Genomic DNA, 26,053 nt, shown 5'->3' with positions numbered 1-26,053 from the left:
GGAAGGGGCTGGCTCTTTCCAGAGCCAGGGTGTGATACCCTGCTCTCCTCAGGGAAGGCTGAGTTGGTGGAGTGGTAGAGCAGCATCCTGGAACAACAGGGGAGAGCTCCACTCTCTCTGGATAGACTTGGGTGCCACCCTTCCCAGGGGCCCCACTTTCTTCTGTAGGTTCACATGGCTTTTGTGTTCTCAGACAGAGAGGGAGCTGCGTGCCCAGGTCTCAGGGAAACACGCGGAGAGCGAACAGAGAGGAACAGTCCTCTCTCAGTCTCCAAGTACCTCAGCTTTTAAAAGATTTTCATGTACTCTGGCAGCGGTGGGGCAAAGGTGCCTTGGTACCTTTAAGTGGTCAGGATGGTACCTGTCTTACCCAGAGATCCAGAGTTTTACGGGTGCCGAGAAGGATGGCCGCATCGTCGGGGAGATCGCGTTCCAGCTTGACCGGCGTATCCTGGCCTATGTGTTCCCAGGGGTGACTCGCCTGTATGGTTTCACAGTGTCCAACATCCCTGAGAAAATCAAACAGGTACACTTTGTTTTCCCAGCCCAGGCCTGGTACTTGGGGCAGGCACATCCTGGTGTCAGCAAGTCCTTGCAGACAACTGACTCTACTTTTTTTTTTTTTTTTCTATTCTTTTTTTTTTTCCGGAGCTGGGAACCGAACCCAGGGCCTTGCGCTTGCTAGGCAAGCGCTCTACCACTGAGCCAAATCCCCAACCCCCAACTGACTCTTCTTGGGGCCAAGTGTAACCTCCCCTTTCCCCCACAGAAGGCAAGGGCTTGTCCTTCTGAAGTGCAGAAGGGACCAAGGATATCCAGTGTTCCCCTAAGCCTCCGAGTCTGCCTTGCCCACCTACCTCTGCTAGGGTCAGAGACTTTGCTGATCTGGTGCTTGATTTCCCCTGCCTTATGTCCCTCAGACATCTATCAAGTCCCTAGATGGCTCCGTGGATGAGAAGAAACTGCGCGAGCTGACACATCGCTATCTGACTCTGACGGCAAGGCTGGAGAAGCTGGGCTACAGCCGCGAAGTGCACCCAGTGTTCAGCGAGTTTCTCATCAACACCTACGGCATCCTGAAGCAGCGTCCAGACTTGCGGGCCAACCCACTGCACAGCAGTCCGGCCGCCCTGCGCAAGCTTGTCATTGACATTGTGCCGCCCAAGTTCCTGGGTGACTCCCTGCTACTGCTGAATTGCCTGTGTGAGCTCTCCAAGGAGGACAGCAAACCACTCTTCGCCTGGTGAGCCGCTCGCCTCACCCTTGCTGCAATAAACGTGTTTGTTCCAAACCCGGGGGCCCACCCGCGTCCTCCCGCATGGAAAGCTGTCTGGCCCAGCAACAGTGGGGAGAGGCCACCTCCACGTCTGCGCTTGCCCAGGGCATCCAGCAGCTCGGGCCGTGCACAGCCACCGGGCACCTGTTGCCTTATTAAAAGCTTATTTATTTGTTTGCCTTACCTCTGGCTCTTTGAGGGCGTGGTGAGGTGTCTTGGTCTCTGCTAGCCCGCAAGAGCTGTGGGTGGGGGTTTATGAGCAGAACATGGGGCTCAGCCGCTGTTCAGGCTGAACACTGGAACCCTTCTTAGCACAGCATCCTTGAAAGCCTCAGTCTCCCTAGGGTTGTCCCTAAATGCAGAGCTGAAGGCAAGAGGGTTGTGGAACCCGTAGAGCCTCTCAGAATGGAAACGCAGCCCGGTGGTCAAAGTTAGGGATTTCGGACTGTGACTGTAGATGGTGTCAAGTCTGTGTTTGGCCCGTATGGTTGCGCATGTGCTTAGCCCGAGATAAGCTCTGTGGAGCAGGAATTACGGAAGCAGCAGCAACACAGGGAAGGGGCCACAAGGGATGATGGGGCTTAGTTCTTGGGACCTAGGAGGCCTGTTCTTCTTGGACATTGGCCAGAGTGGCAAGGTTAGTGTGACTTCACACTAATTCCAACCCCACAGTTCGTCCCGGTGTGCACATACACGGCTCCAGAGCTAGCCCTACCACACAGGGATTGAACCTTCCATGGATCAGTGGGGCTGAGTCTGGGGATCCAGACACTGACCCTGAGTGGTGTGATACTTGACAGGTTTGACAGCAAAGGTGGCTCAAGCAGTACAGGCAGCTAACCCAAGCCGGTTTCTGTGCTTATCCCCCAAGTTTTGAGTAGGACCTCTGTCTCGCTCACTAAATTGTTGGAGCCAGAAAACTGAGCGACATCTTTGAGGGACCCCCTCTCTGCTTGGTATATTTGTTCAGGTCTGAGATGCCTATCAGTGGAAGGGAGTACCAAGTCCTGGTGAAGGGAGAGGGCCAAACCTGATACCAGGGGACGGGGCTAGCCAACCTGGAGTCGCCTAAGCCCTTGCGAGGGTCTGGCTCAGTGTTGCTATCAGCGTCCTCCTTTTGGAGTCAGCCTTTGGGATGATTAAATCGAGGTAGTGAGCATGACCACGTCCATACAGCATGCAGTAGGAGCTGTCAGACCACAGCCCCATAGCTGTGTTTGTGTTAGCCTAGCCAAATAGGCCACAGATACTTTGCCTTGAAGACAGCAACTGGATGCTTCCTGCAGATCGGAGGTAAGGAATACGAGTAAGTATTAGTAGATTAGTCTAATCAGGTAAAGCAGGCTGCAGACACGGAGTGAGAGGAGTGTTGCTCACAATTCCAGTAGGAAGCATCCCCCTGCTGCTGCACAGGGCCGTGTGTGTTGGGGGATGGGCACGATGCTTCTAAGGAGTGAAAGGACTTGGAGGTGGTGGAGGAGGAAGTGGAGGAGGAGGAGGAGGAAGTGGAGGACTCGGAGGAGGAGGAGGAACAGGAGGTAGAGGTGGTGGAGGAGGAGAAGGAGGAGAAGGAGGAGGAGGTGGAGGAGGTGGAGGAAGAGGAGAAGGAGGAGGAGAAGGAGGAGAAGGAGGAGGAGATGGTGGTGGTAGAGGAGGAAGAGGAGGAGGGGAAGGAGGAAGAGGAGGAGGAGGAAGAGGACAGGTAAGCATGAACAAAAGTAGGAGTAGAGAGTGTTTAATTTCCAGAGACTTGGACTGTGACAGAGAAGTGTCTCTACTGTGCCTTACCCTGGGTGGTTTGGAGGGTGGAAACCCTTGGCTTGGGGAGAACTGGGTGAAGAAGTAGACTTTGAGTTGGTCCTTTTGCATAACAGAGATGTGTTTATACACCAGGAGTCGCTAGCTCACAGTGGAAAGATTGTTTTCTGTTTTTCTAAATAGCAAGGACCTCAAGATATCATGGCGTCATAAAAGAATAAACAGAAAATTAACACAAGTAACCCTCGGGAGCAGGAGGGACAGAGTGACTGGAACCCCAGGCTTCAGGCTCTGAAGAATTGGGCTCTTGGACTTGACTATGAGTCTCTGTGTCAGTCAGCTTTCTGTCTCTGTGGCAAAACATCCATGAAAGTCAGTTTAGTGAGGCAGGATTTGTTTACCTCACACTCACTCAGAGGTTTAGGCCACGGTTGGCTGGCTCCGTTGTTTCTGGGCCTACGATGGAGCGAGATATCCTGGTGAGCCGCTCATTTCAGTGTCCAGGAAACAAAGAACACAGACACGGGGCAATTATTCACTCCTAGTGATTTACCTTTTCCAACCAGGCCCTGTCCCCCACAGTTCAACAAGAACGCATCAATTGCCCAATCCATCCAAGAGATCAGAGTCCCTGTGATCCAGTTGTGTTCCCAAAGCCCTTTCTCTCAACATTGCTGCTGTTGGGCCCAAACTTTCAACATGAGCCTTTTGGGAACATTCCAAACTCAAACCCAGAGGACATTAGTGTATTGGTGTCCTCAAGCTCTTGAGTCCAGCTCTGCCTGGCTCCAGGCTATTGTGTATCCACTTGACTACCCTCTGTGCACACGGTAGGCCCAGGCTTGGGAGGGTGCCTCGAGATTAGGGGCACATGCCCTCGCAGGTTGTGGTGTTTAGGGTGCTTTTTAGAAGGCTCGAGAATGTCCCTGCATGGAAAGAGATAGGGCAGTGGTGTGTGTGTGTGTGTGTGTGTGTGTGTGTTTGTGTTCATGTGTATCTGGGTGTGAGTTGTATGTGTGTATGTGTGTCTGTGTCTGAGTATGTGTATCTCTGAGTTTCTGTGTCTGTGTGTATTCATGTATATCTGGGTGTGAGTTGTGTGTGTGTATGTGTGTGTCTGTGTCTAAGTGTGTGCCTGAGTGTGTGTCTGTGTCTGTGTGTGTGTCTCTGTGTGTTCATATGTATCTGGGTATGAGTTGTGTGTGTGTGTGTGTGTTGGAGTGTGTGTGTATGTGTGTGGTCATGTGTATCCAGGTGTGGGTTGTATGTGTGTGTGTGTGTGTTGGAGTGTGTGTGTGTGTGTGTGTGGTCATGTGTATCCAGGTGTGGGTTGTATGTATGTGTGTGTGTATCTGTGTGTGTGTGTGTGTGTGTGTGTGTGTGTGTGTGTGTGTGTATGCTTTTCAGGAAAACTTTGATAGTGGTATAATTTGGCCGAGTCTCTCGAGGTAGATATAGGTTTTAGGACTGGTTACCTATGGTCACATCCTGAATTGGATAGGTGGAGTCATGCCCCATCTGCCCAGGCTCGGTGCCTGTATGAATGATTCTGCATGGGCAATTTGTCATTTATCTAAAGTCTCCTGCATATCTGCTCTGCACTTGTGTCCAGGCCCAGCCCTTCCCTTCCGGTTGTTCAACTTTGTGATACCTCCAATGGTTCTTCAGTCTTTCCAGATGGCCACGAGGAAGACTGAGTCTCCACGTCCATACACCCCTTCGCCTGGGCCCAGCAATGCTGTGGGGAGATGTAGCTTGACACTCTGGTACCCCAAAGGCTTTGTGGAGTATGGGGGCATCTTTGTGACGTATATGAGTAATGAGGGCACCTGAGAAGGGTGCCATCTCTAGGACAGGGATGTTCATGTGCGTCCAGGACTGTGATAAGATCTGTGGACCACAGACAGAAGGGATACACCAGCCTCTGCCTAGAATTAGACTTGGTAGAAGGCATCTGGGAGTTGGAGCCATGAGCTGGATCCAGCCATTCTCATGAAGCTGGGGCTGTTGACTATAAGGAGTTTCAGCTCTAGAACTCTTTACCCGCCTGCCCCGGGGAGCTCAGTACCACACAGCAACATCACACACAAAACATCACCTGTTACACTCACACCTACACCCTCCCCAACACCCATATGTTCATGCAGGATCAATGCAAACACATGTATGTTCACACACACATATACACATATATACACAATTATATATATATTGTATATACATGTATGTATATTATATATGTATATATATCAACACATGCTATCCATACATGCTCACACCAACAATCATACACAAATAGTAACACACATCGATACACACATAGATGCAAACATCAACATCATATATGAATGCCCACCCCAGCGCCCACATACGATCACACTAATACTGCACACATACTAATAACACGACAGCATATACATTGTTTTGGTTGATTTTTATTACTTCCTTGGCACAGCCTAGAGTCCCCTGGGAACAGAGAGCCTCAATTAGTGTCCAGATCAGATGGGTCTGTGGCCATGTCTGTGGGGAATTGTCTTATTTAGATTTATGTGTGTGGATATTTTGCCTGCATGTACGTATGTGTACCATATGCACACCTGTGCCCACAGAGGCCAGGAAAGAGCGTAAGATCCTCTGGAACTAGAGTTACCAATGGTCGTAAACTCCCATGAGGGTGCTGAGAATTGAACCTGGATCCTCTGCAAGAATCGTTTCTCCAGCGCCAGGTATTGACTTATTTTTATTGATGGCTGTAGGAGGGCCCAGTCTATTATGGGCAGAACTATTCCCGATGGACTGGGACCTAGAAGTATCAGATCAAATAAACCCTTTCCCTCCTCCAGTTGCTTTTGGCTAGAGTGTTTTAGCATAGCAACAGAAAAGCAAGAACACATACACATCATAGGTTGGTTCACATCAGCACCTACAGACAGCATCAGCACCCATCTTTCCTCCATTATGATTGATACACACATTGGCATCCACCCACTTGCAGACGCCATCATCCACATATATGCCAACAGCCACACGGTGCATGTAGTCTAACATCTACCTGCATGTGCACACTAACACCCTCATGCATGTCCACACCAACCCCTACCTATTGCCATATGCCCTTGTATACACTCATGTACACATACATACATATACTCATCTATCATTTCACCTATACGCATGTCTAACCCATGAATTACACACACACATACACACACACACACACACACACACACACACAGAGAGAGAGATGCCCCTGGTCAAACACATTCTTGCTCCCATCCTACCCACTCTTCTGCCTCTCTGACGACTTCTGGGGAGGACCACGCTTTATGCTGGGCCTCATATACGGCCTCTCCTTCCCCACATCCCCGAGGACCAGGCTCAGTATGAAGAGTTACTAACCCAGAAGCCCTTGGGGCCTCTTCCAGAAAGGCCACACTCTGAGGGCAATTATAGGGTCACTTGGGGTGGTCAATAGGCAACCCTGGCCCAAGCTGGGCCTTGAGCTCAAGTTGGCTTGATGCCCTATCCTGAACCTTGTCCCTCTAGGCCTCCTAGGGTCCTCAGCATGTGTCCCTCTGACACTGACCGTGTGCTCTTTGGAGAGCTCATCCTGGAGAACACCTCTGCATGCTCCAGTTGCCATCGCTCTGTCCCTGGTTAATAAGAAACTAGCTGTGAGAAGGTATAAAGGCCCCAGGGCCATCCAAGAGCTGTGTCCCTCCACAGCCTCTTGAGAGGAGCCTCTGGACTCAGGTGCTGGCCATGTCCCAGTTGGTGGAATGTGTCCCCAACTTCTCAGAGGGGAACAACCAGGAGGTGAGGCTCCTGCAGGGCTGTGTGGGTGCTCTGGTCCCAGAAAGGGAGTGAGTTTGGTGTGGGAGAAAGTTGCCTTCCCAGGACCTATTGGATCCCTCACAGGAGCCATTTCCATCTGGAAAGTTCCGTGGATGTTTGAGACTCTGGAGGAATGGCAGTAGGCCTGGGGATTTTGGAGTGCTTCTGGTGGGGGCCTAGTGAATCCTTTGACCATAATGTTCCTACCTGAAAACAAAGTGCCTTGAATAGAGATGCAGAGGGCAGAGGGCAGAGGTCACAGAAAAGGTCATCCCCACATGCATTAACTCCTGCCTCACCCCTGAAGCCTTGAGAGAGCCCCCTTACCTGATGGGGAAACTGAGGCACAGAGCAGTCCTCAGGATAGGGTTTGAGCCCTGAGCCCCAGTTTTGACCTCTAGGGTTCTAGGCTCATCTGGCTTCTATCTCATATTAGCAGACACTCCCTACCCTGGCCTTTCCCACCGGAAGGCTGTCATTCCATCCACCCTCTCTTGAGTATATGGGTGTTGGCAACAAACTCATTATTTATTTTTCTGAGCCAACCTGAGCCTGGGGTAGTCATGGCCACTGACATGGGGGCCTTCCTTGTTGTACTATGTGGGTTCTTGTACCAAATGAAGGTCAGCTTTTTTGCGGGGGGACCTGTCAAACTACCTTCTTAAGATCACACGTGGGTGTGGGTTTACAGCTTTTTCAAGTGGGGACTGAGGCATGGTGTTGGGCCTCTATCTCCAGGTGATCGATGCCATTTCTCAAGCCATCTCCCAGACCCCAGGTTGTGTGCTGTTGGACGTTGATGCTGGACCCTCCACCAACCGCACTGTCTACACTTTTGTGGGGCAGCCGGAGTGTGTGGTCGAGGGAGCCCTCAGTGCTGCGCGAACAGCCTCACAGCTCATCGACATGAGGAAGCACAAGGGTGAGGCAGCTCAGGCTGAGCTTGTGCCATGAGCTTGTGTTCTGGGTGAGGGGCAGGCCTAGGGCACGGACATGGGGTGAAAGCCAAGGGCAGCAGGATGGGGGAAAGACAGGGAGATGGCCCTAGGACATAGGCTATGGAGATCACCTGCCCTCTGGAATGGAAACCTCTCGTTTTGGATCCAGTGGTTCTATGATAATCTACAGGGGTTCGCTCATCCCAAGGTCTTGACTAGACTAAGGCCTCGGGGTGTCAGAAGAGTACACTGTGTGGGGAGGCAAACTTGTCAACAACCTCAAAACCAAACACAATGGCAGGGGTGGAGAGAGTCAAAGGTTAGTGGACACACAGGGAACTTGGCAAAAGGCCACGGCCTCTGTGTGTTCTCTGGGAGCTGATTTTAGAGGTCACAGTAAGGAGTAGATAACAGGTTTGTCAAGGTTAAGAGGAACCAGGCACAGTATTCCAGATTTCAGCCTCCGTTTTGTGATTTTTTTTTTTAAGGGAAAAAAAATATAAAAGCCCAGCTTCCTCAAGCCCTAACCCTTCTTCATGGCTTTAAGGGCCTTCTCTTGTCAGCCAAAGGAACAAGGAGAGTCCCCACATTCTGTAGCATCCCTAATAGGCCGCTCTGGGAGAAGTTGCTACTGCCAATCACTTGGGGCTGGCTGCTCTCCGTGGTCAGTGTGGATAGGCTGCCCCCTTCTCTGCAGGAGAGCACCCTCGAATGGGTGCTCTGGATGTGTGTCCCTTCATCCCGGTGAGGGGCGTCAGCATGGACGAGTGTGTGCTCTGTGCCAAGGCATTTGGGCAGCGGCTGGCAGAGGAACTGAATGTACCAGGTGAGTACAATGTCACCTGGGAGGATCAATGTCAGTGCCTCCCCTGAATTCCAGTCTCCGACACATGCTCTGGTTCTCTGTGCATGACACCTTTGAAGAATACAGATCGTGCCTTGCACGGTGGAGCGCATGCACACACACACACACACACACACACACACACACACACACACACACACCTTTAATCCCAGTGCTAAGGAGGCAGAGGCAAGCAAGAGTTCAAGGCCGGGGGCTGGAGAGATGGCTCAGCGGTTAAGAGCACTGGCTGTTCTTCCAGAGGTCCTGAGTTCAAATCCCAGCAGCCACATGGTGGCTCACAACCATCTGTAATGGGATCCGATGCCCTCTTCTGGTATGTCTGAAGTCAGCGACAGTGTACTCACATACATGAAATAAATAAATAAATCTTTAAAAAAAAAAGAGTTCAAGGCCAGCTTGCTCCACAATTTCAGGGTAGCCTGGGCTACAGAGAGATACCCTACCTCCATAGAACAAAATAAAACAAAGCAAAAATAATGCAGATTATTACCCAAGAAGAAACCCCATTACCAGTCCCAGTTTCTAAGATAACGAAACAAATTCCAGATGGGATCACAACCACAGCAGAGCGTAGGGGGCACGTCCCATTCTGCTTGCTGGACGCTGGCTGACCACATGATGAAGCAGTTAAACAGAAAGAATTTGGGGGCTGGGGAGATAGCTCAGTGGTTTCAACATATGTCACTCAAGCACGAGGACCAGAGGTCAGATTTCCAGAAACTTCCATAAATGTCAGATGGGTGTGGTGACCCACTTGTAAGGCCAGCCTTCTAGCAGAGCCAGAATAATCTAGTAAGTAGGACTACCAGGGTGAGAGACCCACCTCAGTGAGTAGACCTGGTCAATGATCAAGGATGATGTTTCCTGATGTCAGCCTTGGGTCTCCACACTCATACATACACACGCACATACATGAGCCCACACAAAAGCAGGAATAGGCATACACAAGTACACACTATACATGTGTGAAAATCGGGGTGTGTGTGTGTGTTAAAACTAACTAGATCAAGAAAGCGATACAGGACAAACGGGGCACAGATTGCATAGTATAGTCTTGGGGGAAGACATTAGGGTAGGCAGCATAGGCAGGAACGCCAGAGGCCAGGACCCACATGTACAGCAAGCTCTGTCTTTTCTGCTCCTCCAAGGACGGGTTTACCACACAGTCCAAAAACATTTTTTTAAAAAAGAAACCTGAGAGTATTCCATTAGCACTCCCCACACATCCTACCCCTACTCCTCCTATAAGTATGGGTGGGCTCTTCAGCGGCTGGTTTTGGGAGTCTGGGAGGCACTGGCTATGCCATCTGTATTGCAATGTCCATTCCAAGCGTGTGTAGAAGGTGACACTCCCTGGAGCAAATGTACCCCCAGCTGAAGCTGGAAGGAGCCACCTTGCCTGGGTCCCTGTGGGATAGAGAGTACTGGATTCTACCCAGCTAAGCACCCGACCAATGGGGTTTCTTTGCAGTGTACCTCTATGGTGAGGCGGCTCAGATGCCCAGTCGTCAGACCCTGCCAGCCATCCGGGCTGGAGAGTATGAGGCCCTGCCTGAGAAGGTGCTACCCCACATACCTGGCTGGGTGTGAGAGGGCGGCCTGCCTGCCATTTTTTTCCCCTGGGGAGGGTGGGTAGGTACGAGGCCCCTCCTCCTCACTTCCGGGGCGAATGTTCCCACAGCTCAAACAGGCCGAGTGGGTGCCCGACTTTGGCCCTAGCTCCTTTGTCCCCAGTTGGGGTGCCACTGTCACGGGTGCACGGAAATTCCTCATTGCGTTCAATATCAATCTGCTAAGCACCAAGGAACAGGCCCACCGTATCGCTCTCAACCTGCGGGAGCAGGGCCGAGGGAAAGACCAGGTTCGTAGCTTCCGGTTTGCTGTCTCGTGCCCTAGGGACCTTCCTCGTGTTCACCTTAGCGTCACAGCCCTGTGGGTTGGAGGGGGGGGGGTGTCTCAGGATCAGAGTTCACTGTTTGAAATCGAGGAGCCCCTTAACAAATATTTATTTGTTGTATGTGTTTTAGCCTTTAAGTGTGCTGGGTCCCTTGAGCCTCGAGTTACTACATACAATTATGAGCCATCAAGTGGGTGCTGGAAATCAAGGCCAGGTCCTCTTGAAGAGCAGCAAGGGCTCTTAAGCACTGAACCCTCTCTCCAGTCCCAGCAGCCCTTGCTTTTAGCAGACATTTCCACAGAAGCAGACAGGCGGGCGGGCTTCTGTGTAAACAGCTGCCTAGCGGTCCCAGAAGTCTTTACATTAACGTGTCCTTTTAGATGCTCTAAGTGTCTCCCTCAGTTCCCACCCCCACCCGACACACAATGCCTCTGTAAATCTTCAGGTTTATGGGGGAAGCTTCCTCCTTGGGTCTGCATAGAACTCATCAGCTGACTTGAGCATCACTTATACAGAGTCCATATCAGACACAGATAACACAGATATACTTGGTGAAAGGTAGAGGGAGCTCCCTCTTCCTGTCTGTCCCGGCGGGCCCCCAATCTTAGCAGAAGCTCCAGGAGCCCTGCTTCCGGCAGCATCAACTACCCGTAATAAACAGGACATGAAGAATAGCGACCCTCCCTTCTTCCAAAGGCGACGTCAGAGTGACTGATATAGCACGTGGGTGGGACATGGAGTTGGGACTGCCCATATTAGCACCCCTGCATCTCCAGAACATGATGTGGCACCACACCTGGCCTTTGGGGCCTCAGTTTTCATGTGGTAGGTGAGATTTTGTCTTATCTCTCTAAGCCGGACCAAGGAAGACAGAAAGAGCTGGGGGGAGTCACAGTGCCAACGGAGCTATCTGGGTATCACCTTGCCTTGACTCATCTGGCTAGGAAATACAAATATAAGAGGCTCTCAGCACCAGGCATTGTGAAACCTGGAGAGCGGCCATTCAGAGATGAGATTCTTAGCCTAGACCCGGGGATGCGTCTCTTTGCAGCCGGGACGTCTGAAAAAGGTTCAGGGCATCGGCTGGTACCTAGAAGAGAAGAACCTGGCTCAGGTGTCCACCAACCTCCTGGATTTTGAGGTCACGGCTCTGCACACAGTGTACGAGGAGGCCCGCCGAGAGGCTCAGGTGGGTAAAGCGTGCATCCCGCATCCTTCTGACACCCGGGGACCCCGAGGCGCTGACCTCAGCCTCTGTCTCACAGGAGCTGAATCTCCCAGTGGTGGGCTCACAGCTGGTGGGCCTGGTGCCTCTGAAGGCCTTACTGGATGCCGCAGCCTTCTACTGTGACAAGGAGAAGCTGTTTGTTCTGGAGGAGGAGCACCGGATTCGACTGGTGGGCTGTGCTCTGTGTGTGTGTGTGTGTGTGTGTGTGTGTGTGTGTGTGTGTGGTGGGGGGGGGGGAGCTGTGCAGGGAGATGTGAAGGGAGGCCTGGAGGCTGCAGGAGCTGCTCCAGGATCAGTCGATAGTTCCAGAAGGGCCCATCCAAAACCCGTGTGTGTGTGTGTGTGTGTGTGTGTGTGTGTGTGTAAGACATGCAAGACAGAGGACAATTTCAGGCATTGCTTCTAAGGTGCTGTCCACCTTTGGTTCGGAGACATGGTCTCTCAGTGACCTCGAACTCGCCAAGTAGGCTAGGCCTCCTCTCTCCACTTCCCCCGCACTGGAATTACAAGTAAGGTGTTTGCCACCATGACAGGCGTTTACGTCTTTGTTTCTTTGCCTGCTTCTTTCTTCCTCCGTTTATTTAGTTTTGATATGGGTCCTGAGGATCTTAAGGTTCCAGGCTTGAGTGGCGAGCCTTTCATTGACCAAGCTCTGTGGCCAGCCCTAGACTTGCAGTTAGAAGAGTTTCCGTGTTCACTGTTCATTCAGAAGACCGTTACCCCAGCTTCCTTTGTGACTTGTACTATATAAACCTTATGTTCTCTGCCTTCTCCAATCCTGGGCTGGCTGCTTCTGTGAGGAGACATGTCTGCTGCCAGCCCTCTCTGGCAGGTTCCTTACACCCCTATACCTGACAGTTTGTGGGTTTGGATTCCTATGTCCCAGGCATATACCTCCCCTGGTCCCATCTATGAACAGCTCTCTTCAAAAGCATTTCTGCTAATCTACGTCGCCTTTGCTCAACTCAGCGAGCCTGGGATCTGCTTAGGGGTGGCCGTATTTCCAGGGTTATTGTTTTAGCTTCTCGTCCTTTCGTGGAAAGTATCCCCCACTGTTGGCTGATTCTGGTAACGTCCTAACTTTCAGATGACGTCCTTTACCTATCTCCATAACCACCTTTGGGGTGTACCTGGCCTGTGTCCCTCAACTGTGTGTCCCCCCCTTCCTGCTTTTAGAACACGAGACATGCTGACACTATTACATAGTTTCATAGAGGGTCGAACGGTCTTTGTTGAGATGAATTCTAATCTTAAATGGGACTGTCTTCCCTCATGTGTAAATCAAGGCTGTCCTGACTGCCCCTGGCTGTGAGAATCTGTTAGATTTTGAAAGCCATTAGAATTAAAAAAAAAAAAAAAAGATTTCTTTTTATTATTTATTTATTTTTTACTAGTCATTTTATTCGTTTACATTTCAAATATATCCCCCTCCCCATTACCCCTCCACATACCCCCATCTCATCCTCCCTCATCCCCCTCCTCCTTGCATCTATGAGGGTGCTCCTCCACGCACTCCCCCACTCCAGCCTCGACGCTCTCCAGATACATACATTCTTGCCCCAAGAAGAGGGTTTAGCTGGCCTCTGCACCTCCCATGGCCTTGGAGGCTCCTCTGAGAGGAGGACTAGGAGAACCCTTTTCTCTCCTGTTTTCCCTGGGAACAAGGCGGGGGGGGGGGGGGGTGTCTGTGTATCTCAACCTGTCCTAAAGCGAATTGGTTAGGTTCCGGGGAAGGGAGTGTGGGCAAACCTTGTCAAGGTGAAGCTAAGCTAAGCCTTAGGCTAAGGTGGGACGCCCACTCTCCAGGTGGTGAACCGGCTGGGTCTGGATTCCCTGGCGCCCTTCGACCCAAAGGAGCGGATCATCGAGTGAGGCCTTATGTCCCTGCCCCTTCCTGCCCCCTTTTTACTTGCTTTACCCCTCTTCCGCCATCTACTACTTCCTCCTTATCTTCACATCTCCGGTCCCCATACCTTAAGTCTGATGCCTGTTGTCGTCGCCCCCACCCCTCAACCCCCCATGCTTCAGTCCCGCCTCCTTCTGGCCTGCTCGCTTCTCTTCTCTCCTGGCTCTTAGCTTGGGATTGGGGGTAAGATGTCTGCCTCCCCTTCTTTAAGTCTCTCCCACCGGGTAGGTACCTGGTCCCGGATAGTGGACCAGAACAGAGCCTGCTGGACGCATCACTGCGTGCTTTTGTTCGGGAGGTGGGAGCCCGCTCTGCTGCCCCAGGAGGCGGTTCCGTAGCCGCAGCTGTTGCAGCTCTGGTGAGTACCTGTGGGCGGAGCTATAGAAGGCAGGACCTAGGATGGGGTGGGGCGTGGGGGCAGAGTAGGAGATCCTGGAGAACCGGAATCAGGATGGGGGACTCCGTAGTGGGGGACCCTGTAGATTGAGACTCTACAGTTCATCTCCCTGAACTTGGGGTTCCTCGCTGGAGGACAGGAAATCCCCCCCCATACACCTTTCTGCTTACCAGGGTGCAGCCCTGGCTTCTATGGTGGGCCAGATGACCTATGGCCGGCGCCAGTTTGATCACCTGGATTCCACAATGCGACGCTTGATCCCACCCTTCCATGCAGCCTCCGCCCAGCTGACTTCATTGGTGGACGCTGACGCGCGGGCTTTTGCTGCCTGTTTGGTAAGTGTGCAGAGCTACCAGGCCTAGGCTAGCCACAGTAGCCTGCAAATCTGCAGCCAGAGGCCAGGGGCACTGGGAAGGTGTCGTGATCTGCCTCTGTCCTAGGAGCCCCTACTTTCCCCAAGAGTGAGTCCTAGGGAGCATGGGCATTGTCCCAGGAAAGGAAGCTTTGGAGAACAGGCCCTGGAACTGGGGATCCTGGAGGGATATAGGCTGGTAACCTTGAGTGCACAGGCAAACACTTCTCACAGGCTGGCCAGCCAGAATCTTGGCTTCCAGGACAGTGATGTGTCAGAGCTGGACCCTAGATTCTAAGACCTGCAGGAAGGAAGCCTATTGCCTGTAGATCATCTGGTCCATCATGGAGGCTGGTTCTGTGCTCTGGTAAGGGGCAACTGCAAGGGCTGCCCCGTTCCCTGTCCTGACCACCCCAGCAGGTCAGAGCTCCAAGGAGGTCATAGGAATCTTAACAGAACAAACTTGGAGATTAGAGTCTGGAAAGTGTCCCTCAGCCTCGCGGATGACAGGAAACATAAGGGGAGTTTGGAGGTGGAAAAACCATCTTGGGAACTAATGAGACACTGTGAGCAGAATAGAGGACACGGCGAGGATGCAGGGCCCGATGCTGAAAAGACGGAGAAGATGCCTAGAAGTGAGAGATACACAGACAGACATAGAGAGATACAGAGACAGAGACGTATATAACAGAGACACACAGAGATCGCCACACACAGTGACAGACACACAGAGACACAGGCGGACACACAACCGCAGGCAGAGACACAAACACAGGGGGAGAGACTTAGAGAAATACAAGCTTGAGTGTAAATGTTAGAAATTCAGAGACGACCCTCACGTTACGAAATAAAAGTAAGAAATAAGATGAACAGTCAAAACAGCCAGCTGTTAAAGTCAGGTAAAGGAAAGTTAATCGAAAGCCAGCAAAGAACGGAGTCAAGAAAACATCAAAAGCATATGAGAAGATAGAAAATAATATGAAATGAGGTTGGCGTAAGTCCCTCGGGTGCAGCAAGAAGATGCAGTTTTTGGAAATAAATAAACAAACGAGGAAAGAGCCCCAGAGTATAGGAGAAATTTCTAGAAGCAAATTGCTAGATATTTATACTTTTCTCATCAAAGCCAAAACAACTTAAAACAAAAACAAAGCATAGTAAAACTCAGAATAAGTTAGGAAACAGAAACTGACTAGGTGGTCTGTCGGAGGAAGGCCACGGCAGAGGAGAGGCTAGGTCGAGTACCACATTCCCCATACAGGAGGAGAGGCGTGTGCTGTGACATAGTTGATGTGTTTATAAAAAGATAAGAGAGGGGGCTGGGGATTTAGCTCAGTGGTAGAGCGCTTGCCTAGGAAGCGCAAGGCCCTGGGTTCGGTCCCCAGCTCCAAAAAAAAAGAACCGGAAAAAAAAAAAAAAGATAAGAGAGGAGTTTGTTTGGTGGATGTGTGGTGAGGTACGGGGGAAGGGGGTGCTTCCCCGGGACGCCCTGAGGGACCAGCCACATGACGGTACAGTATAGAACAGAGTTTATTCATGGCTCGGGGAGGGGAGTTAAGAGGGTAGTAGAGGCAGAAAAGGGGAGAGAGAGAAAGAGAGGGGGGAGGGGAAGGGAAGGGAAGGGAAGGGAAAAGAAGAGAAATAGAGGGCAGGCCATGAGCACATGAAGAGAGAGAGCGGAAGGGGTGAGGGGACAGAGAGGGAGAGGAAGGCAAGAGAAAGAGCAAGAGAGAGCAGGGGGGGCAAGCAGCCCCCTTTATACTGAGTCAGGCACACCTGGCTGTTGCTAGGTAACTGTGGGGTGGAGCTTAGAAAAAACAAACAAACAAAAAAAAAACCGCCAACAGTAGTGACCAGATAGCTGGGGACAAAGAGTGTCTGCTTAGCCTCTGCTGTCAGTCACGGCTGACAGAAGGACCACTGATAATGACTTCCTGGTGATCTGTGTGAATAGACCAAATAGCATTGGCTGCACCCCTTAGTCAGCTGTCCCTGTTCTGTCCCGTCCCGTCCCGTCCCGTCCCGTCCTACAAGATGGAAGGGTGCTATGGGAGACTCGGGTTTACAGCACTTGTCACACACAGAAGCCCCTCCAGTGAAACTATAAACTATATCTGTAGCCATTCGCAAGAAATGCCAGGTCTCCCGATGGCCAGGGCAAGAGACGCTGGCACCATGGTAGTGAAGGTCTCAGGGCTTCAGTACCAGAGTCACTCTTGTGTGTTGACAAAGTCGTTTGCGCTGTTTTAAACTGGAATTTGCACCAAAAGAGCCTGGTACTGTGGGGCGAATGCTGAGGAGAATTCAGGGGCCTTGAAAGGCTCTTGGTGTCTTTTCCTGGAAGCAAGGATCCCAGAGAATGCCACACACCTGTCTCCTCCAGACGGCCATGTGGGCTTGTGACACCCTGGTGCCAAGGCCCACAAATCATGGACACCAACAGAGATAACATCCCCAGAGAATGTATCCTTGCCTTTGGCTTATAGCACATGATGCACGATAGTGGGAAATGCCCATGCTAGAGGCTGTGGATAAATGCTACCCATGTGGCAGTGGCCTTCAGCTGTCAGAGCTGCCCTTTCAGCATGGCCAGGGGACACAGCCCCTCATGGCCGCTCACCATCTGCGTGGTTTTTATTTTTCCTATAGGGGGCAATAAAGCTGCCCAAGAATACGCCTGAAGAGAGGGACAGGTGAGCACATACCATTGGCCAGGCATCCCTGCTGGACCCTGTGGGCCACCTCAGTGTCTAAGGAGCTGGCACAGAATGCATTCTGTCCCCAGTTCACACATCACTGCCTGGGTTCTAGGCGCACATGTGCTCTGCAAGAGGGGCTGAGACAGGCGGTCGCTGTGCCACTGAAACTGGCTGAGACGGTGTCCCAGCTATGGCCGGCGCTGCAGGAGCTGGCCCAATGTGGCAACCTCTCTTGCTTGTCTGACCTGCAGGTATGATGATGCTGGGAAGGTGGGGCGGGTCGCAGAAGCTCAGGGTGGTATTCATAGTCTTGTTTAATATCCAGTTGTAGACAGAGCACCCTCTACCCTACAGACTGGGGAATACCCAGGGCAATCTGAGGAATTAGACATCACTCAACTGTGTCCAGTGTGGGGGATGGGACAAAACAGAGCCATACACTATGATTCCCGTAGATGGCCCAGGATCCCTATAGTATACAATGTATTGCAGTGTCTAGTCCTGAGGCCCCAGAGAAGTGATCCTCTATCCTGGGAGTGGCTCTAGTTTGCTGGCAGACAGCTCCTGAGGGCAAGTTCAGAGGGGTTGACAGCCATTAGAGCATACCTCCAACCTTCACAGCTTCCTCAGGCCTTCAGCAGCTGTTTCTTCAAATCAGTAGAGGACTCCTTTATCAGGTTCAGGTCTCAGGCCACAGTGACCACTGTAGTCTGATCTCTGGGGGGTGGGGGGGGGTAGGGTCAGGTCTGATGGAGTCCATGTCCGTCAACCTGTAGGAGAGGTCAGCTTGCTTAGTCTTGACAAGAGGGAGGGGACTTTCAAGAGGCATGGAGGCAAGGTGGATCCAGAACCAGCCGCTTTCTCTGGTGTCTCCTCAGGTGGCAGCCAAAGCCTTGGAGACAGGTGTGTTTGGTGCGTACTTCAATGTGCTCATCAACCTGAAGGACATGACGGATGATGTATTTAAAGAGAAGGTGGGCAGACGTGATGTCAGGCTCCACCCAGGGATCTTCTATGTCTACTGTGAACAGGGTTGACTCTTACAAGTCACCTGAAGGAACAGGCCCGCCCATCCATCCATCTATCCATCCATCCATCCATCCATCTATCTATCTATCTATCTATCTATCTATCTATCTATCTATCTATCTACCTACCCACCTACCCATCCACCCATCCGTCCATCTATCCATCCATCCGTCCGTCCTTCTGTCCGCCTGCCTGCCTATCTATCTATCTATCTATCTATCTATCTATCTATCTATCCATCCACCCATCCATCCATCCATCCATCCATCTGTCTGTCCGTCTGCCCGCCCACCCATCTATCTATCTATCTATCTATCTATCTATCTATCTATCTATCTATCTATCCACCCATCCACCCATCCATCCATCTATCCATCTGTCTGTCTATCTGCCTGCCTGCCCACCTATCTATCTATCTATCTATCTATCTATCTATCTATCTATCTATCTATTATCTATTTATCTACCTACCCACCCATCCGTCCATCCATCTATCTATCTACCTACCTATGTATCTATGTATGCATATATGCATGTATGTATGTATATATGATCTATCTGTCTCTCATCTATTTATCCACCCACACATCCATCTATCCATCTATGTATCCATCTTCCATCTGTCTGTCTATCATCTATCTACCCACCCACACATCCATCCATCCATCTATCCATCTATCCACTTACCCACCCACGTATGTATGTATGTATGTATGTATGTATCTATCCATCTATCCATCCATCCACTCACCCACCCACCCACCCACATATGTATGTATGTATGTATCTATCCATCCATCCATCCATCCATCTATCCATCCATCCAGGAACCATGGGGACAGGTGTCCATGTGCTTGCTGGCATACTTTGATAATCTCCTTCCCATGGCGTCCAGCCCAGCTAGGAGACGAAGAGTTTTTAGATAGCACCCCAACACCCACACCACATCCCTGGTTCTAATGACAGAACTGAAAGCTTGCCACTCCAGTCTGGGGACCCCTGAGCATCAGCACCCAGGGGCTGGAAAAGTGACTTTAAGAAATGACCTGAACCTCAGCCTTCCTCACAGCCAGCCACATGACAATTTTATTATAGTATTGAGGTAAATTTCATGGTATGTACAAACTGCAATTTAAAAGTACCCAACACAGGGGTTGGGGATTTTAGCTCAGTGGTAGAGCGCTTGCCTAGGAAGCGCAAGGCCCTGGGTTCGGTCCCCAGCTCCGAAAAAAAAAAAAAAAAAGAACCAAAAAAAAAAAAAAAAGTACCCAACACAGTAGCACACTTGCACACCCAGAATAGCGTATAGCCATCACTCTAGCAAGTTCCAGGGCCCTTCCATCGCTTTGAAGGAATCCCCTGTCAATCAGCAGACACATTGTTCCCTATCCCATTCTTAAGTATCTGACTCATGGATAATTTCAAAAATGTCCTTTTAAGGGCTTAGTTCTTATACGGGATGCTGGCAATTGGATATTTTTGGGTCCCGCCTCTCAACTTGATTGACTTTAGACAGTATGAACCACATGGGTGCTGCCCCTCTGGGTCTTACAGACACAGCTCTACTCTCTTCAGTCTGGGGAGAAGCAGAAAGAACGGATAGGAGTCTGTGGAGGGTCAATGGTTGTAGCTGTCCCCAAAGCTCCTACCCACACTGAGAAATCCAGGAGTAGCTGTCCAAGATGACCCTAATCACCATGAGGTGGTTATGTCATGGGGAGGGGCAGTGGGAGCCCGGGATTTTTCTGTCAGGAGAAGCAGGCATGGAGGTTGTAGGGTGACATATCCCTCTCTGTTCTTCAGACACGCCATCGAATCTCCAGCCTTCTGCAGGAAGCCAAGACCCAGGCTGCACTGGTGCTGGGTAGCCTAGAAGCTCGGAAGGAGTGAAGAGATCGCTCCTCAGTGAATGGTCCAACTTCCAGAATTCCTTACCTATCTTGCTTGGGGAGAAGACTCAGCCATGATATCAGCAGGGTCAGGTTGGGGCTCTATAGACAGCTGTAGGATCAGAAGACCCAACAGAGGTGGTTTGGGGTAGGGTATGGTAGGGCCTGATTGGGGGTGGTATCCCGACACTCTCTGTTATCTGTGGCTTCTAGTAAAATTTGAACACAAATTCGCCTGGTGTGCTTGGGTTTGGGGGCCATAGATGGTCAAGGACTGAGGCTGCTATTGGGAGCACAGCCAGGGAACCCCTTGATTTGTGAGTAATGGATTAGAAGCCCCAGCCCCAGGGTTCCCAGATGCAGGATTTATGGGGGAATGCATCCAGCACTAGTAGACTCTGAGCACTGGATTCCTCACTATCGTCTTAGTTAGGATCACCATTACTGTGACAAAACAGCACGATCAAAACGCAAGTTGGGGAGCAAAGGGTTTCCTTGTCTTACACTTCCATATTGCTGTTAAGGAAGTCAGGATAGAAACTCAAACGGAGCAGGAACCTGGAGGCAGGAGCTGAGGCAGAGGCCACGGAGGGATGCTGCTTGCTGGCTTGCTCCTCATAGCTTGCTTAGCCTGCTTTCTTATAAAACCCAGGACCACCAGCCCAGGGGTGGCCCCACCCACAAAAGGCTGGTCCTTCGCCCATCAATCACTAATTAGGAAAATGCTTGCAGTCGGATGTGATGGAGGCATTTTTCCAATTGAAGTTTCCCTCTTTCTGACAACTCTGGTTTGCATGCAAAGCTGACATAAGACCAGCCAGGGCAGCCATGAAGCAAGGAACCGATGCTGTAGTGTAGCCCTCCCATTAGGGGTGTCTGGCTCCCGAGGACCCTGAGGGCATTCTCTTCCTCTCTTCACCAGTCAGTCTACACTTAGCCCATACCACCTTCCAGGGGGCTCACCCCATTCTCCACCCTCGGATGTTCTGTTCGTCACTTCCTTTGTCTAGTGTCTCTTACAAATAAACCATTCCAATGACTTTCAGCTGCCCCCGTCCATGAAAAGCTCTCCCAAGTATGGTTGTACTCAATCACACGGGCTATAAAAAGAAAACAGCGTGTGGTACATTCTTCTCAAGCGAGGCAGGGAATCTCAGTGCCTTTTAAAGACAGATTGGCTATCTGGACATTCTAGGCATTTGTTTCTGGGAAGGGGACACGTCGTCAACCAGGGGAAGCAACACGGACAGACATTTCACACGCGTTGCAGACAAAGGGGTGGAGTTCCTCAGTGCAGGAAGTTCCTACATATTAGATCATCTAGCAAGGTGCTTGGAAGGGCTGGGTCAGTTCCGGTGAGGGGCCATGGCCAATTTGTGTGTGTGTGCGTGTGTGTGTGTGTTGTGTGCGTGTGCGCGCGTGCATGTTAAGTCTTGGGTCCCTGAACTCACACCCGTAGGATGGTAGGATGCAGATGCAGGACTCTTGCTTTGGAAGGATTAGGCTGAAAAGAGGCTGATGCCTTGCCAGCACAGGGGGATTGCTTCTTTCTGAAGCTTAGGATTCCATAGAACTTCAGTGGTGAAGGTCATTGGCTCAGAGCTTTGTGGGGGAAAGCCTTTCATCACCAGTGTGCAGAACCACGCAATGGCTGTGCTTGCAAATGGGAGAGGAACCCGGAGGCCACTGGTATATTGCTATGTCCCCTGGGATCTCTCCTGGCTGTCTGAGCTGCTGGTCTCCTATGGGGGTCCCACCCAGGGTTAGGGCTGTCTTGAGAGGAAGCAGACAGATGAGGATTCTGTATTCTTTTTCTGAGATCTAAGGACATTGAGGATTGAGGAGGTTAGTACCCAATCCCAGCCCAGCCTAGACTTTTGTTCAGAAGACTTATCTCTCCTGGACACCACTGCCTCTATCCCTTCCTCGGGCAGAGAGGAGATTCTGATAGGCTAGGTCCCAACCTCAGCCATATTCCCAGTACTGTAACCCAGAAATGGAGTAGCAACCTACAGAGGCTGCAGGATGGCAGAGAAGGTTGGGTTAAAACTCTTCCCTCCAGTGTGTCTATCACAGGAATATGCAGGCGGAGTATTTAGGCGTGTTATCATTTTCACGAAGAGACATGATAATTTGTCTTCAACCAAGAGTCATCTGGGAAGAGGGAGGAGTCTCAGTTGAGTGACTGCCCAGATCAGGTTGGCCTGTGGGCGTATCTGTGGGGAATTGCCTTGATTGTTAATTGATGCGGGAGACTCTGACCACTGTGGGCGGTGCTAATCCTAGGCAGGTGGTCCTGGCTTATATAAGAAAGCTGGCTGGGCATGAGCCAGAGGGAGCCAGCCAGGAAACAGCATTCCTCTTTGGCTTCTGCTTCAGTTTCTGTCTGAGCTCCTGTTCCCACGTCCCTCGATGATGGATTGTGACACGGAAGTGTAAGCCAAACATGTTCTTTCCTTCCAGAGTTGCTCTCTGTCTGTGCTTCATCAGAGGAAAGAAAGCTAACTAGAACAATGTCTATGATGACCCCAAAGCAGGGCGGGAGATTGGCTGTCCACGCTGTGGTGAAGAGAAGTCTAGTATGGTATAGCCAGGATCCTGGGAGCATCTGAAAATCTTCTTGTGTACATTTTGGGGGGTGGGTGGGTTGGGACTTTGTATTCCATTACAGCACAGGTTTTTGAACTCTGTCCAAGTCAGTACCATAGAGGTCTAAGGCACATAAGCAAGGGGACACTGGAAGGACCACAACAGCAAGAGAAATGCAGTCTGGTCCTATTCGTGAGGGGTTCTCTTGGGGGGGATACGAGAGACAGTGTTGGTGAGGGGAAGGTAACGGAGACAAGGTGGGAATGGATCTTGATGAGGGAAAGAAGTGAGGATTCTGATGAGGGACTGGGGTGGGTGGGACTTAGTAATGGGGCGGGACTTAGGGAAAGGTGATGAGTGGAAAGCCATGATTGGCAGGTGCTGAGAAGCGGTAGGGGATGCTGGTAGGGAGGAAATAGGTAGCTTTTGTCCAGAGGTGTGTGAAGACGTGTGTGTGTGTGTGTGTGTGTGTGTGTGTGTGTGTGTGTTTGTGTATGTGTGTATGTGTGTGTGTGAGTGTGTGTGTATGTGTGTGTATGTGAGTGTGTGTGTATGTGTGTGTGTATGTGTGTATGTGAGTGTGTGTGTATGTGAGTGTGTATGTGTATGTGAGTGTGTGTATATGTGAGTGTGTGTGTGTGTGTGTGTGTGTGTGGTAGGTGCTATGGTGAGATCTGGTTACAGGACAGTTGTGAGAGTTCACTGGTAGAAGCTCAGTGGTGAATGAACTTTGGTTTGGAGCTCTTTGCAACAGATATGGTTGATAATATGGGGTATGGACATCAATGGACGGATATTCTTATGGCGATGTAAGTCCCGGGAGATGTTAATGAGTGCACGGCTGTCAGGCAGTGTTGACAGGAGAGTATTGGTGAGGAGATGCAGGGAAGGGAGTATTTCCTGGAGAATGTTGGTAAGGGTGTGATGGTCGATACAGGTAAAGGGCTGTTTTCCAAGGGACTGTGGTATGGGCATATGGGATAGGGGGTGTTGGTGAAGGGGCTTTGGTAGCAATTGCTGGCGTGGAATGGCTGCGAATGGACCCCTTTCCCACATCACTGATGTATGAGAAGTCCCTTCTTTGAGACTGGCTGGGGCTGCTGCAGGAACTTGATTCACAGTTATGAAAGATATGCATTTCCCCCCAAGAGGTCACTGTCATAGTCCTGTGCTCTTAGCCCTGGTGAGTGAAGAGAGTTCTCCATGCCCTCCCTCATTCTCAGCTCCTGGAATTACTAATGCATGTATAGTGGTCTTGGGTTAACTCTCTGAGTACAGGGATTTAAAGTAGCCAGCAGGTGTGAACTGCTAACACTTTGTGCGGTTCTTCGTAGGGAGATGTGTTTAGGGTTAGGGCTTTTCTGCTGCAGGTTGTGTGGCCACATGGCAGAGGCAAAGTGTCAACCAGTAGCTCATAAGACATGTTGTCGGAGTGTTAGAGGAAGGATGCTTCTTGTGTTGACTTTCAAAGCCCCATACTTCAGAGTATGGCCCTACATGGAAAGAAGTTCTTTGCAAATGTCACTCCTTGCAAAGAGATTTTTACTAGAGGTGGGAGAGCCCCGGCTCGCTAAGGTTAGTACCTTTTTAAAAAAGAGCAGTCTGGAAGAAAGCAGGCAGCAGAGAGACAGCAGCAATTCCTCAGTGGGTCTAGGCGGTGGAGCAGCTGCCTGAGGGACCCTGCCAAGTTTCTGCGGGACCAAAACCGAGATCCGTTTCTTGGGAATTGTAAAGTATTAGGAAACATTAAAACGTAGCCAAGGATGCTAACAAGAACCATGTGATTACAGCCTGTAAACATCTTTTTAGAGCAGGCGTTGTGAGCGGACACAAAACATTAAGGGAAAAGCATGGGGCTTAATGAAAGATAAACCAAAAGAAGTGGGAAGGGTCCTCCAAGTGGACAAAAATCTATAAAGGGAAGATACAGCCGACGGTCCCTGAGAGGGAGATGCTCACCGCACATACAGGAATGCATCAGGATATGGCTGCTGTAGAGACCAATATCCAAACGAGTTCAAAGACACCAAGTCCTTGTCTTTAGGCTGGAGCAGGCGGTATTATCAAAGGCCATCAGATGTCAGCGTCGTGGCTGTGAGCAGGGGAGGGGGTTGGAGAGGGGAGAAGGCTGGACTGGAGAGTGAGCCAGGATAGCCATTGGAGTGAGGGACAGAACAGCTTGATGCTGGCACAGCTTACTTTTGAAGCGGAATCAGTGGCTATTGATTGGCACGGCTTTGGACATACCAGACATAGTGGTGAAATCAGCCCTGATCCCTGGAGAACTAGTTAGAGATTGTTATTATTAAAATAAGGGAAGAGTCGGGGGAAGACCCAGGGAGTCAATGCCAGTTCGCTTGATCCAACTTTTGGGAAACAGAAGTCCTCCCAAGCTCTCGGAGCTGAAAGGACGCATGTAGATCTGTGTAAAAGGCTACACAGTTGCACTGTTTTTCCTCTCGCCTCCAGTTGGAAACTAAGAGGCTCAGTAAAAATGTATCCATCTTTGGAAAACAATGGAAAGAGGGCAATTTGGACAGATGGACACAGAAAGAACATCTCATGGGGACTACTGTGACATTGTCTGCTGCCAAAGATAAGGAGACTGCTAACTTGGAGTCAGACCCGAGGCCTAGGATAGACCCTCCATAGTGCAGGCAGAGGGCCCCAGCCCTACCTGCAACCCACAGCTGGACTTCTGACCTCCAAGTCTGTGAACCCACGAGCTTCCACCTCCTCCCCTGACTTCTAGTTCTTCTTTGGCCTTTTCTCCTGTCTTCCTGTGCTAGGTTAAAACCTAGGGTCTCACGAATACCAGGTAAGCTCTTCTCTCTGAGGCATACTGTAAACCAGGACAGTACAGTCCAGGCCACTCGGCTCCATGCTTAGTCATGAAGGTTTGACACAGCACAGCTCCTGTCCTGGAAGGCCCACAGATCTATGTGGTACCTCCAGGAGCGTAAGTGTGGCACGAGCCACCCCAAATAACCCACACGGAAATAGACTGTCTTTTGATGGTCATTTGTCCCATCCACCCACAATCCATTATTCATCCACCCTTCCATAAGTGTCCCATTCAAGCCACTAGGCCATCTGAGAGCACCTTGCCCTGATTGGAAGCTTAGGAGACAGCTCACAATCACGGGGTGGTAATTTTAGCCTGGTATTCACTGGCTGGGGTAGAGTCCATGTTGAGGCTGTGCTAAATATTCATTAGGGACAGTGTGGCACCTTTTGCAGTTCCTGTCCCCATGAAGGGTGGCCAACTGGAGCCGGGGATCAGGGAACAATGGATTCTGGCCGGCGGGTTAAATAGCCCAAGTGTCATCCTAGAGCATAAAGGAGACCTAGTGTGGTACCTGCCTGGGATAAGGCCCTAGTGGGCACAGACACTGGGGA

General features: G+C 50.8%; 2 protein-coding genes across 3 annotated transcripts in view; both read left to right on the top strand.

Moving 5' to 3' along the window:
• The window catches only part of Spatc1l (spermatogenesis and centriole associated 1-like), a 9,325-nt gene extending 7,866 nt beyond the window's left edge, over positions 1-1,459 (top strand). Inside the window, exons 3-4 of one of the 2 annotated variants that reach the window (NM_001024296.1) lie at positions 375-526; positions 921-1,459. In NM_001024296.1, the coding sequence (NP_001019467.1) occupies positions 375-526; positions 921-1,247 (479 nt within the window). In that variant the 3' untranslated portion in view covers positions 1,248-1,459. Of the gene's footprint in view, positions 1-374; positions 527-920 lie in introns of those variants that run through there. The other variant, XM_063279459.1, reaches the window with a different exon arrangement.
• Positions 1,460-6,781: 5,322 nt separating this feature from the next.
• Ftcd (formimidoyltransferase cyclodeaminase) lies at positions 6,782-20,291 on the top strand. Its single transcript, NM_053567.2, has 14 exons — positions 6,782-6,850; positions 7,607-7,790; positions 8,504-8,632; positions 10,143-10,231; positions 10,353-10,532; positions 11,620-11,757; positions 11,834-11,965; positions 13,603-13,664; positions 13,931-14,060; positions 14,273-14,434; positions 17,098-17,141; positions 17,260-17,398; positions 18,026-18,121; positions 19,980-20,291. The coding sequence occupies exons 1-14, from the start codon at positions 6,797-6,799 to the stop codon at positions 20,064-20,066; spliced, it is 1,626 nt and encodes a 541-aa protein (NP_446019.1). The 5' UTR covers positions 6,782-6,796; the 3' UTR covers positions 20,067-20,291.
• The last annotated feature ends 5,762 nt before the right edge of the window (positions 20,292-26,053 follow it).

The sequence above is a fragment of the Rattus norvegicus genome, chromosome 20 (assembly GCF_036323735.1).
Source record: "Rattus norvegicus strain BN/NHsdMcwi chromosome 20, GRCr8, whole genome shotgun sequence".
In the NCBI taxonomy this organism is placed as follows: domain Eukaryota; kingdom Metazoa; phylum Chordata; class Mammalia; order Rodentia; family Muridae; genus Rattus; species Rattus norvegicus.
The sequence above is the reverse complement of the archived record's forward strand: the minus strand, read 5'-3'. Positions and strand labels throughout refer to the sequence as shown.